Below are 14,187 nucleotides of genomic sequence, written 5' to 3'. Positions count from 1 at the left end.
CTGTCATGATCTTGGTTTTCTACTATCTATTTGAGGTTTGTTGCTATCTATGTTTCTTAAGCTCCAAGTTCAAGGTCAAATGAAAAGGCAATTAAATCTGAGGCAAATCGATTGAACTAACCCTCATCTTATTAACATCTTATACTTGCTTTCATCGATCTGCATCTATCTATCTATCTATCTATCTTTGATCCATCCATCTAGCACTGGTTCCTTCATCATGAACTAGCACTGCTCATGTTTACAATGATATGAGATGGATGCTACTGCTCTGCATCATCATGTTCATATATGCTCTTCATTCCCTGCTAACTAGCTCTTTTGCTACTGGTACACCTGTCCATCATATTATTCCTTCCACATATATATCATGGGCCATGGCTGCTACCTGCTGCATGCTACTCTACACTACTCCTACTGTCTCTACTACTGTCTTACTACTATTGTCTACTGTCATATTATTCCTTTCAACTGTTGGCTGCTGTGTTGATCAAATCTGACCTTTACTACTGCTGTCTTACTACTCCATTACTACTATTGTTTTTAAATGACATTTACTAGTACTCTACTGCTAATCCTACTATAGGTGTCCCTGTAGCAGTAGCACTGCTTGCTGAATGGAATACCATACTTAGTTCATGGCTACGACAAGTGTTCCCGTAGTACCATTCTGAATGTAGGACTAAAAGCGTTACATAACCTACTGTAAGTGTCTGATTCTACTGGCACAAATAATTTGGTTCATTGCATAATGGTACTGGCATTATGTATGTAGTATGATATTTAGCTCCATGCATCAGTAGCTCAATTGTGCTTCTGCTTTAGATGCTTGTATCATTGATTATGCTTTTAGACTCCATTTCTTTATTCTGCTTAGTTCATTGGTTTAATAGTTCTACAACACTCCATTACAAAATATAAGCTTCCACCAAATCATGTTGTGGCAAGCTACTCAAATGTTATTGACATTACTTTTTGATAGATTTTATTTTTTGATGCTAGCATTACAAGAAAGGGTGATAAGTGTTCATATATCACATATATATTTCAGAGTGTAGACTCAAGCAATATGCTGGAATCACTAATCGGCTAATACTCACTAGTATGCACAGCAGATGCACCAGCAATATGCTGGAATCATTGAATATGAATGCACAGTAGGACTTGGGTATTGACAGATAGGTGCCAGGGAAGCTTTTTTTTAGTTGCTGATGAGCACATCTTTTGCTTATTAGTATACAGTAATTAAACACAGCAGAAATGTCTTTGCTAAGCTGCTTTAGTTGCTAGTTGAGGCTATCATCTTACTAGCTGTACGTTTTTGTTCCCTTCAGATAAGTCCATTCATATTCAGTTGTTTCTTCACAAGTTTTCTTAGTGTAAACATTTAATTTAGTAGGATTTGGGCATTCACAAATAAGTGCCAATGATGTTTTTTTAGATGCTGAGCATGTCTTTTGCTAATTTGATTTAAGGCGACTAAAATTAGTATACGATCATAATCATAACAAAAATTGCATGTCTTTGTTTCTAAATAAGGCTAACATCTTACTTGTTCATTTTTGCTCCATTCAGATTAATTTTTTTTCATAAGTTTTCTCACTGTAAACATTTAATTTGGTAGGACTTGGGCAATAACAGATAGGCGCTAATGATGTTCTTTTAGATGCTGAGCACATTTTGTGCTAATTGGATTTAAGATGACTAAAAAATTAGTAAACAATCATTAACAATAACATAAACTGCATATCTTTGCTAAGCTGCTTTAGTTGCTAAATGAGGGTATCATCTTAGTGTGTGTTCATTTTTGTTCCATTGATATAAGTCCATTCAGATTCAGTTGTTTTTGTCACTGTAAACATTTAATTTAGTAGGACTTCGGCACTGATAGATAAGTGCTAGGGTTGCTTTTTTAGATGCTGAGCACATCTTTTGCTAATTGGAAAGCATGCAACTAAAAAAGTAGTCATAAATAATAAACCATTGTCATTCAGTTTTATTACTTGAACTTCTCATCCATTTTCCGTAAACCCTATCCTAAAGGAAGCTTGAGGATTTTTAATTAGACTTGCCATATAGGAATAATATCTTTAGCCTCAAGCCCCTTTAAGCCTTAATCACAGTTTACATTTAATACCCCAGACGTATTTGAATTACAATTTATGTAACAATGTTTTTTCTTAGTCGTTCAATTAGTCATTATTTTAAACTGAAAGCACCCGAACAAAAAAAAACTTTGATATCCTTTGGTAAGCTGTTGTTTCTATGTATATCTTGTTCTATGTGGTTCCAGATTTCTTTCAGTCATTTATTTCAGTTTGTAATTTCAGTAATTTATTTCATTTTTCCATTTCAGTATGCATGGTACAAGGGTAATATGATTGTGCTTGGCTACTTAGCCATAAATGAAGGATGACAGTTTTTTGGCTATTTTTGCCATCAGCTGCCGCTCTATGTTTGTTAAGCAGCTGTTGGTTTTTTTTTTGTCAAATCTCCCCTCTCCTCTCCTCTCCTCTCCTTTGTTCTACCGATGATGAAATTGTCCAAGTCCATACATTATATGGAATATGAGCTGATGATCAAAAACTTATGAGGAACTTGGCATCATTAGCAGCCGCCCCTACATTACCTTCTCCTCTCTTCTCTGCTATGATGCCTTGATGCTCTAGGTTCAAGATCAGATGATGATTGACATATTTCTGAGGCCTCTACTATTGCTACGACTCGTTTTTTATATATAGTGTTGTTTTATAGGACTACTTTGGTTTATAGACCTTTTTTATTTCTTATACATTCTCGCGTACCTAAAGCACACTTTCTTGCATCTATTAGAACAAAGCATGAAATAATGTCGCAGACACCAGACAGTGCAGCTCGATGCCCCGAGCATGATGAGCAGCCAACCTATGAGAAGCAAGCACTAGAGGACCAGCTTACTCAGGAGCAGTTCGATAACGAGTTAGAAAAGGATCTAGAAGTGATGCTTACTCAGGAGCAGTGTGACGAGGAGGAAGGGGGAGCAGAAGGAAGAGTAGGAGAGGTTGCTGAAGGTGAAGAAGAAGATGAGGAGGAGGAGGAGGACTCAGAAGAGGGATATGCAAGTCCCGAGGATCCTTTCCCACGTGAAGCCAGAAGGAGGCCAACGGAGGAAGATTTGGACAAGGATTTTGACCCGAACAAGGAGGTAGGGAAAAAGTCTTAACTTGTAAATTTTGCTAAACCTTTGGCTTTGTTACCTCTGCTAACACTTTGACCTGTTGTATATACAGGTCCCTCCTAAAACTCGGAAAAGACGACGTCAACGTCCGTGACATCTCGCTGGACAAGACGGGGTAGACAAAAAGAGAGCAGAGGCAACAGCCACAGAGACAGACATTGAGGACTTTGCTCCACAACCTCAAGACACAACCACAACTACCAAGCTTAAGAGGAAATGAGGGGATAGAAAAGCAAATCAATATCTAGATAAGGCATGCTATGTGATAACGGAGGTCAGGCCAGCAGGGGAGATCCTTGAGCCGAAGGAATTAAGAGGACGATTCCGTAATGCGATCAGGGCCCTAGTAAGAGATAAATTGAACCCAACAATCCCTAACTAGAAAGAGGTACCAGAGAAGAAAAAGGATGAACTATGGGATAGGCAGCTGAAGCTCAATTTTAGATTTTCGGAGGGTAAGCACGAACTGGTAAAAAAATGATTTTCAGGATCATGGGAGAGTCATTCCAATGTTGGAGGTCGGAGCTCAACAAGAAGGATATCCAAAAGGGGTTAACTCCGTTCAACGAGTTCGGCAACATAATTCCTAGTCAATGGGAGGACCTCGTGGCTCAGAAGACTTCACCGGAGGCATTGGAGCTTAGAGCCCATAACACCGAGCTAGCGAAGAGGAACAAACACCATCATCATCTAGGCCCCGATGGCTACTGTGCCAAGGAAGAGCAGTTTAGGAAGATGGACGAAGAGGTCACAACTGCTGGGAATATCGATGTGATGAATGTGAAGGTACGCTCAAGGAATTGGATATATGCGAGGAGTACAGAATCATTCGGCAGTAATCTTAAGTTTGATAAGCCGGAGACCCAAAAGGCAGTATCAAGGATACTGAAATATGCTGAAGACAAGGAGAAGGGCTCATTTAATCCTTCCAGAGAGAGGGACGAGCTTAGCCTTAGCTTGGGTGAAGGCTCTAGTTGCGAAGGCGCTGGAGGAGCAAGGACTGTCTACGGAGCCACGGATATTAATGACGCCGCCGAGAGAACTGGCATTAGTTGGCAGCCCTTTGAAAGTTCCTAGCAGCCAAGGTTCCACTACAGCCACAACCCCCGTCGATCGCATATGGGAACCAACTAGTTGCACCTTGGTGTTTCTCAGCGGCCGGCAGAACAATGTGATGGAGGTGGCAATGGGTGTGGCACATCCTCCCGGTGGCTTACACCACAATAATAAGATACTGCCGTACTACACTAGGGTCGAGGTGCATATTGTGAAGCCCGAGTTCATGCGGTGGAGGATAGACTATGCAACTCCCGAGGGGCTGGTGTTACTCGGAGACGTAATGGGACAGTTCATCCTCTAGCACAAACGGGACATTATATTGACTGCTTCTTCGCCGCATCCCCCTCTCCCAAATTTGGAGCGAGTTGTTGAGGTCGGGGAGATATTTTCACCATCTCGTGACCACCACATTCCAGAGATGCCACATTCTTCCCCACCTCCTAGCGAGCATGTGCCTGATAAGCCACAACCTTCTCCAGCTCGTACCAAGCAAGTGCATGATGAGATGCCACAGTCTTCTCAACAAGCACAACCGATACATGAACAATGAGTGCGTTCTGAAGAAGGTGATGCACAAGAAGATGAGGACATGCCTGAATGGAAACATTGAAAGAAGCATTCAATGCACAAGAAGATGAGGACATGCCTGAATGGGAACTTTGAAAGAAGCATTCAATCACCATAAGACCAATTTATGTTCCGATGAAAGATGTCTCATCGGTGCACAAGTGGTATTCCTATGACCAGTTCAAGCCTGAGAACCAAGTTAAAAAAAGTTCCATCACGGGCTTCTGAGGAGGCCGTCACTAGCAAACTCCACCAAACAGCAAAGCAGTATCCAAATGTTGATGCCATCAAATGGTCAAAGGATTGCCCGAAAACATATGAAAGAGGCAAGCCCTTCGTACCAAACCGGGACATCTAGCGCCTACCACTTGGAATGAGAAGGTTCCATGATTGGTACTTGCGTATTCTCCCAACGAGCATAGACCTCGAACAAGCATGCTTCCCCACCGGCACATTTGGAAGCCCAGCCGGGAAAATTATCTTTGACTTCAATGACAAGCAGACATGCTTTCACCTGGGAGCAATGGAGATGAATCTAATTCGCACGTGGTGCCTGTAAGTCCTTGTCCTCCCGATATGATATGAATGTAATTTTTAAATTTTGTTGTAACTAACCCACGCCATGATTTGTATAATGCAAGTGCACATTATAAAACAATGCCAAGTGTGGAAGATGGGTATATAGACCCTCAAGTTATAGCACAAACAAATTTTAATTACCCTAAACTGTAGAAACTGGATGACAAAGAGCTAGCTACTAGAAAGACCCTTTGGGAGAAAGAGCACATCCGTACGAAGAAACTAAGGGAAGAGTCCCTTAAGGTTTCGGCATACATTGCCCTAACTTTTAAAATTCTCCAACAACACTCTACTATATGGCTACCATACAACTTTAAGTAAGTTCAACTCTATACTTAAAGCTTTGTTCAATATATTTTATTCGATGCAAAAGAGCTTATCTAGTTCTATGATTAAATCCATGCAGCAACCACTGGATTTGTATTGGCGTCGATGTCGGGAGGAGCATGGCATGGGTCTTTGATTCAATAGAAAGGGACCCGGTGACATACAAATACTTCATATCTAACAAGTTGTATTTGCTAAAATAATTCAAACAGGGCATTTAGGTTCTATGTCACTAAACATCACGGAAGGCATGATCCAGTAAGGAAGAAAAAGCTGGCTATAAAAACACTATGTACGGTAAGTGTAACTTACTTCCTCAGTACTCTATTACATGGCTGTCAAAAGCATTACTTAACATTTCCATACGCAAAACACACAGTGCCCCAAGCAGAAGTCTGGGAGTGTACATTGTGGATACTATGTATGTTCGATGATAAGTAACACCGGTGCCTACAGGAGACACCCCTTAAGGGTAAGTTTGAACTTCTTCACCCGTAGTATAAAAACTTCGTACATGGTATGAAATACTAAATCAAAACTTGTTCTCTTATAGTGGAAAGAAGAGAAAGAAATAAAAAGAGACCCATACAAGGATGACCAATTCTTAGAGCTCGTCGGCGACCTTTGCAACTCATATTGGACCAGATTGTACACGTCAAAGGCACCTACCATGACCGAGAGTCTGACTTAGGTAGAAATCCTCAGCACCAACACCTTCGTGAGACTGAAAGGCTAGCTCTAGGCTGTTGATAACAATGTGTATGAAATTTGATATTGGTTTTACCTTGTGAATTATGTCTATTTAATGATGGATTGCATATATTCTTGTGAATTGGACTTGTAATTGTAGTTTATATAATACTCTTGTGCTTGTAGTTTATATAATACTCTTGAGCGAACGCGGTTCGGAACGTTGGTCGCGGGGCATTCGGCAGGATTATCTCGCTTTCCTCACTCACTCGCAACGCGAACGCGGAAACAGACAGGGCCATATGTATGTTCTAGTCGAATTTGAATTGTAAATTTGATTTTTTTTTGTGGGAAAATGTACTGTAGGGGCGGTTCTAGACTGAACCGCCCCTACAAACAGGTATTATAGGCGCGGCTGGTACTACAACCGCCCCTATAAATCAACCGCCCCTACAAATCGATTTGTATGGGCGGCTGATAACACCAGCCGCCTCTACAAATTGATTTGTAGGGACGGTATAGGAACCGCCCCTATAAATACATAATTTGTAGAGACGGTTTGGTAGAAGCGGCTGGCCAAACCGCCCCTACAAATGATCTTGAGCCGCCCCTACAAACCCTGTGTGACGTAGTGAGTTGGTTATAACCATCCTTAAAAATCTGATTGGACCGTTGCTAATAATATACTATCATAGTGACATAAGAGCATCTCCAAGAGTGTTGGGATCCAACTTGCTATTTCTATTTTTAGCTAACATGCAAGAAATCTGATCTCCAACATACTAGCTAATGTCATTGCTATTCCATTTGACGAGCTATTCCGTGAGAGTCAGAAGCCAAATTTGGCTGGCCGATGTGCTTTGCTATATTAGCCTATGTGACACTGACAGCTGGTACTAAGTTTGTGTTGCTCCAAAATTCTATTCTTTTCTCCCCTTTTCGTAGAATATAGAGTGGGAGAAATGGCTAGTCTGTTGGAGTACGTTGAATTATACAGAGACAATTTGAATGGAGTGGCTAGCCAAACGAAGATATGGATTGTGGAATTTAGAATGTCTCTTGGAGATGCTCTAAGGCTCTTTTTGGATCTCATGTACTCCAAAATTTAGATAATTTTAGGTCCAAACAGAAGATCTAAACTACTGTGTAATGTTTAATCTACCTCACAATAAAATTTAGCCACTAGAACTTTAGATCAGACAACACATTCTCCACCAATTTTTCCGCCTACCGTGCAGCTGCATTGCGGGACTGACGGTCAATGGACCAGCTCTATGGGAACGAAGCAGCCGGTGTGCGAGTGCGACTCGGCGACGGTTGGTGAGCGTTTTGACCGAGCTGGGGCGTCAGCCGTCAGCGCCCAGTGCTCATTTGCTCACCAACCTAGGTGCGCGTGGGAAGCATCTACGGGACGGCCGCGCGTCCTGTTAACGACTTTCTCTCAGTAACGTCATCATCTGCCCATCACTTGCCATTGGTTCTCTTCTCTCCGCTGCTACCTCCTCCTACTCCGCTACTTCGAAAAGGCTATTAAAAAAAGAAAAGGCTACAATTTTTTAATATTGCTAAGTCAAATGATTTAAAATCTAATAAAAATTTTAAATTATAACAATATTTATCATGCTAAAAATCAGGCAAATTCACTTGAATACCGTAATTAGTTTAGTAATTAGAGTGGATACATTAAGGAAAATTGCAACCTTAGGGGTGGTCATTGCCCCCCTTTCCTCTACCACTGATTAGATTCATCGCGAAATCTACTTTTATAGTATATTTATTCAGAGTAATATGAAGTTATGTTGATAATATTTACTATAAACTTAACAAACTTAGATAGTTTGACTTTCATGAGACCTTTTTTTGTTTTTGAGACGGAGGTGTGGTAATAATAAAAAAACAGAGCCCATGCATGCACCTTCCAGTCAAATGAATAGTCGCTCCATATTTTAGGAAAAAGCATTGGGTGGGGACTATCCCGACCAGCATCCATGGTGTGCACTTATCGTGGATTCATGACACGTGTCAGTGCGTAATCAAATCAAATGTATGGGATTATGGATGTCTGGTGGGGATATATAGTCCTCATCCAATTCTTTTTCCTTCAACAAACCTGTACGCATGCGTGTGTGTGTATAGACATATGAGAGCTTGACTAATTTTAATTGGTTGTTGGGAAGACAAAATAAAAAAGGTTATGCCCTGTTTGTTTGGATGATAAGTTATGGTTGAAAGTACTGTTGACTGATTTATTGTGAAAGAAAAATACTGATTTATAAGCAAGTGAATAGGCGATAGTCGTCGGCGCTGCAAGTTGAACAGTTGTTGTTGGCTGGCCGCACCATACACCTACCACTCCCGTAGTCCCGTCCCGTCTGGCCTCTTCCGGTCCTATCCCTAGCGCTAGGGGAGTTCGTTGTCAATCGATCGATGGAATTATTAGGTCCCAGCCACCACCTCCCTTGCTCGTTTCCCTGCCTCTCCTCCTACCTAGCCTGTCTCATCCTTGCACATATATACACGAGCACGTACTAGTAGCTAGCTCCATCCCACACTCTTTTTATTGCATCCCCTCTTCCTTCCTGCACTTACCCTACCCAGCTACCTCTCCTCTCCTCGGAGCAGCAGCTAGCAGCGTCACCACAAGAGCTCAACTCTTCTTCTTCCTTGCTGTGTTCTTCTGCTTCTATCTATCTACCTCAGTTCCTCACTCGCATCCCTGCTTGCCGTACGTCGTCCTCGCTCCACACCAAGCGAAGAGTAAGTACATCGTTGATCGTCTTTCCATTATTCCCGTTCTTGTTTCATCGTATGGCGAGACATCGTGTGACCAAGAGCAACGTTCGTACGTGCCTTACATTCGCAGTGGGCTCGGAGACGGAGACGATCACCTTTGAAGGCATCCCATTCCCGGCGGAGATCACCGCCGGCGGCAAGCCTCTCTCCCTCCTAGCCAACGGCATCACGGACATCGAGATCCACTTCCTGCAGATCAAGTACAACGCGATCGGAGTCTACCTCCACACCACCGACACCACCCTCCTAGGCCACCTCGGCGCGTGGAAGGGCAAGACGGCGGAGGAGCTCCTGGCCGACGCCGCCTTCTGGTCCGCCCTCGTCTCGTCCCCCGTCGAGAAGCTGCTCCGCGTGGTGGTCATCAAGGAGATCAAGGGCTCGCAGTACGGCGTGCAGCTGGAGAGCTCCGTCCGGGACCGCCTCGCCGCCGCCGACCTCTACGAGGATGAGGAAGAGGAGGCGCTCGAGAAGGTGGCCGAGTTCTTCCAGTCCAAGTATTTTAAGCCGGGCTCCGTCATCACGTTCCATTTTCCCGCAACTCCGGGGCCCGCCGAGATCACCTTCGTCACGGAGGGCAAGGGCGACGCCAGGATCACGGTGGAGAACGAGCACGTCGCCGGCATGATCCAGAAGTGGTACCTCGGCGGCGAGAACGCCGTGTCTCCCACCACCGTCCGCAGCCTCGCCGACCGTTTCGCCGCGCTGCTCGCCGTCGCTGCGTGATGATATGATGCTCTGCCTTTTCCGATCCGGCCGGCTGATGGAAGTGCAGTGCGTTGAGTTCTTGAATGTCCGTCCTGTAGTACGTGGTGTCTCGTGTGTTGTTTGCAGCAAATTTGCAAGTAATAATTTAATAACTAAGACTGGTTTTTGAACGAGATCTCAAATCCTTGGATGCTCTATACATCTGAATAAACGCTCTTCATTATATTGCCTCTATATGCAATTTTAGCTTTCTTCTGTAAATATAGTCTTCAGGCATCAAATAAACAAGTTTAGAGTTTAATCTATCCGTCCTCTCAAGAGTACGGCAATAGGCTACAGCACAAGACATGAGCAAATCTGGTCCAACCCAGGCCAAGCCCACTCCATGGCTGTAATAGGGCCAGGCTTGGACATTGGTAAGCCAAGCCCAAGTCCTTTTGCAATTATAGAGAAAGAGCGGGCACCCCAACCAAAACTAGGCCTGGCTCGAAAAGGTAGGCCCAAACTTGGCCAATGGGTAATGTCCAGGATTGACTTTTGTCGGCTCGGCCCAGCGTGCAAAATGATTAAATCTATTTACAGTTTCTAGCCCAAAGCATGGTGAAAGCATATCGCTCAAAGATAACTTTGGATGGTTTGATAAGGGTCATTTTGCAAAAAATTCCAATTGTTTGTAAGAATGCCACTGGAATTTCAGTTCTGATTATGTCTTTGTAATAATTTCATAAAAGCAAACAGATTATTGCAATGATGGTTATTGAAAGCGGTAGCAAATTTTGCAAGAACTCCCTTTAACAAAGAGTCAACGATGGGAAATATACATGGCAATTCCTATGAAAGCAACGCAATCAAACATAAGTGATGGATGTTACGGTGTTATTTTTTTTTCATTCCCCGACTGTAAAACCGTCAATGGAGTCGTTATCTACCATGTGTGAAACGCGTAGATATGGTGGCGTAATTAAAAAAAAACTTTTTCCAACATACCGCACAATGTGGACTGCAAATGCAAGGGATGATGAAGTGTAGTCGAGCTATGTCTTTTCATGTGGATCTGCCATTGCTATATCTTCTCTAGTGGATCAATAATCCAATAGTATTTTTTTTTTGTTTTACCATGGACCAAATGAATCTAGTACTAGGCAGAATTTAGGCTATCCTCCTCTTACTAAATTGAACGGGAAAAAATATAAAAGGATATTCCTATTTCACACGTGCCTCTACTCCCTCCATCCCAAAATAACAGCACATCTCTAGTGACGCCGGCGAACACGGAGAAGGCCGGCTGCTGTGGTCCCTGGCGTATGGGCCAATGCCGAAAATGGAGGCCGCGGACGCGGGAGCGGCAGTGACGGGATGCCACGGGTGACATGGGCACGATGGGGATGAGACCTCGTGGGCACAGCCAAGGGCCGAACGGTAACGGGCATGGTGGATCAGGGTGGATGGGGCATGGGCGCAGGAGCTATGTCTGGACGCGGACTTCCGTTCAGACGTTCGGACGCTAGCTGCTCCGATGTATTTTGTGGATACTATGTATGTTCTATGATGAGTAACTTACTATGTGCGGTAAGTGTAACTTACTTCTTCAGTACTCCATTACATGGCTGTCAAAAGCATTACTTAACATTTCCATATGCAAAACACACAGTGCCCCAAGCAGAAGCCTGGGAGTGTACATTATTGATACTATGTATGTTCTATGATGAGTAACACCGGTGCCTACAGGAGACACCCCTTAAGGGTAAGTTTGAACCTCTTCACCCGTAGTATAAAAACTTCGTCCATGGTATGAAATACTAAACCAAAACTTGTTCTCTTGTAGTGGAAAGAAGAGAAAGAAATGAAAAGAGATCCATACAACGATGACCAACTCTTAGAGCTCGTTGGCAACCTTTGCAACTTCATATTGGACTAGATTGTACACGTCAAAGGCATCTACCATGATCGAGAGTCTAACTTAGGTAGAAATCATCAGTACCAACACCTTTGAGACTAAAAGGCTAGCTCTAGTCCGTTGATAACAATGTGTATGGAATTTGATATTGGTTTTATCTTGTGAATTATGTCTATTTAATGATGGATTGCATATATTCTTGTGAATTGGACTTGTAATTGTAGTTTATATAATACTCTTGTGCTTGTAGTTTATATAATACTCTTGAGCGAATGCGGTTCAGAACGTTGGTCGCGGGGCATTCGACGGGATTATCTCGCTTTCCTCGCTCACTCGCAACGCGAACGCGGAAACAAACATGGCCATATGTATGTTCTGGTCGAATTTGAATTGTAAATTTGATTTTTTTTGTGGGAAAATGTACTGTAGGGGCGGTTCTAGACTGAACCGCCCCTACAAACAGGTATTATAGGTGCGGCTGGTACTACAGCCGCCCCTACAAATCGATTTGTAGGGGTGGCTGTTTGTAGGGGTGGCTGATAACACCAGCCGCTTCTACAAATCGATTTGTAGGGGCGGTCTGGGAACCACCCCTAAAAATGCATGATTTGTAGAGACGGTTTGGTAGGAGCGACTGGCCAAACCGCCCATATAAATGGTCATGAGCCGCCCCTACAAACCCTGTGTGACGTAGTGAATTGGTTATAACCATCCTTAAAAATCTGATCGGACTGTTGCTAAAAATATACTATCATAGTGGCATAAGAGCATCTCCAAGAGTGTTGGGATCCAACTTGCTATTTCTATTTTTAGCTAACATGCAAGAAATCTGATCTCCAACAGACTAGCTAATGTCATTGCTATTCCATTTGACGAGCTATTCCCTGAGAGTCGGAAGCCAAATTTGGTTGGCCGATGTGCTTTGCTATATTAGCTTATGTGACACTGACAGCTAGTACTAAGTTTGTGTTGCTCCAAAATTCTATTCTTTTCTCCCCTTTTCGTAGAATATAGAGTGGTAGATATGGCTAGTCTGTTAGAGTATGTTGAATTATATAGAGACAATTTGAATGGAGTGGCTAGCCAAACGAAGATATGGATTGTGGAATTTAGAATGTCTCTTGGAGATGCTTTAAGGCTCTGTTTGGATCTCATGTACTCCAAAATTTAGATCATTTTAGGTCCAAACAGAAGATCTAAACTACTGTGTAATGTTTAATCTACCTCGCAAAAAAATTTAGCCACTACAGCACATTCTCCACCAATTTTTCCGCCTACCGTGCAGCTGCATTGCGGGACTGACGGTCAATGGACCAGCTCTATGGGAACGAAGCAGCCAGGTTTCCAGATTCGATCACTGAAGATAATTGTAACAGCAACCACATACAACACAACAACCTATAACGACTTTCTCTCGCTGGCATCCACAGACTTTGATTACCGTAGGGTTGTTCTTTGTTTACAGTTTCATCATCTAGTATTTATCTAATCCTCCGCTACACGTCTCTCAGTCACTACTGACGAATGCACCAAAAACTCCAATATCACGCAGAAGAACAATGCGTATGCACGCAATGTTTTTGAAGACAGGCTATTCTCATGAGTCATCAATACATGATAGGAGAGGAGCACAGCTAGTAGTATGTAATGTTGGGGCAGGAGGGGCCGGCCTGCACGCGTCATGGGAGTATGTGGCAGCGAATGTATAAAGCATGTTTGGCGGATCTCTACTAGCTACAGATCCACCTAGATTCACCATATCCACCCAGATCCACCATACCATGCATTTGGGATTCATCTCAGTGTTTAGTACAGCTCCACACTTCTCTCTATCTCACTGCTAACCTCGGCGCACACGTCAGGGGCATAATAAAAAAATATAAAAAAACATGGGGCATCTTTCTCCCGACCTGACGAGCTGTTCGCGTCCTTTTCAATGAGCAGACCCTAAAAGAGATACGTGGCGTGGTTGTGCATTCTAGAAAACGGAAAAAATGCTAATTAAATTTTCTTCTGATGAAAATAAATTGTAAAGGATCAAGTATTACTCAGGCAAATAAAACTTTTGTTAATGACTCATACTACCTATGAAATGATTTTCGGCACATTCACCAAATTCTATACCTTAAATTTCAGCATATTTTTTAGTCATGCTGTTTTTTGGTCCGTCTTTCTTCAACTACCAGACAATGGAGAAATTCTTTTGTCCAAACTCCTATGTATATAATAACCCGTGCTCATACGAGTTAGAATATACCTCTGCGATTCCAAATAAGCTGTGTATAGGAATCCTAATCTAAATATTCGGTTGCTCCGGATTTGGCTGTATTGTTTTCCTTCGTATATGGTAATG

General features: G+C 42.8%; 1 protein-coding gene across 1 annotated transcript; it reads left to right on the top strand.

The window, feature by feature from the left end:
- The first annotated feature begins 8,990 nt into the window (after window positions 1-8,990).
- Window positions 8,991-10,171, top strand: LOC136482355 (chalcone isomerase-like protein 2). Its single transcript, XM_066479561.1, has 2 exons — window positions 8,991-9,196; window positions 9,303-10,171. Coding segments are annotated over exons 1-2 (654 nt in total). The 5' UTR covers window positions 8,991-9,195; the 3' UTR covers window positions 9,956-10,171.
- The last annotated feature ends 4,016 nt before the right edge of the window (window positions 10,172-14,187 follow it).

This window comes from Miscanthus floridulus, chromosome 9, assembly GCF_019320115.1.
Source record: "Miscanthus floridulus cultivar M001 chromosome 9, ASM1932011v1, whole genome shotgun sequence".
Lineage (NCBI taxonomy): Eukaryota > Viridiplantae > Streptophyta > Magnoliopsida > Poales > Poaceae > Miscanthus > Miscanthus floridulus.
The sequence above is the reverse complement of the archived record's forward strand: the minus strand, read 5'-3'. Positions and strand labels throughout refer to the sequence as shown.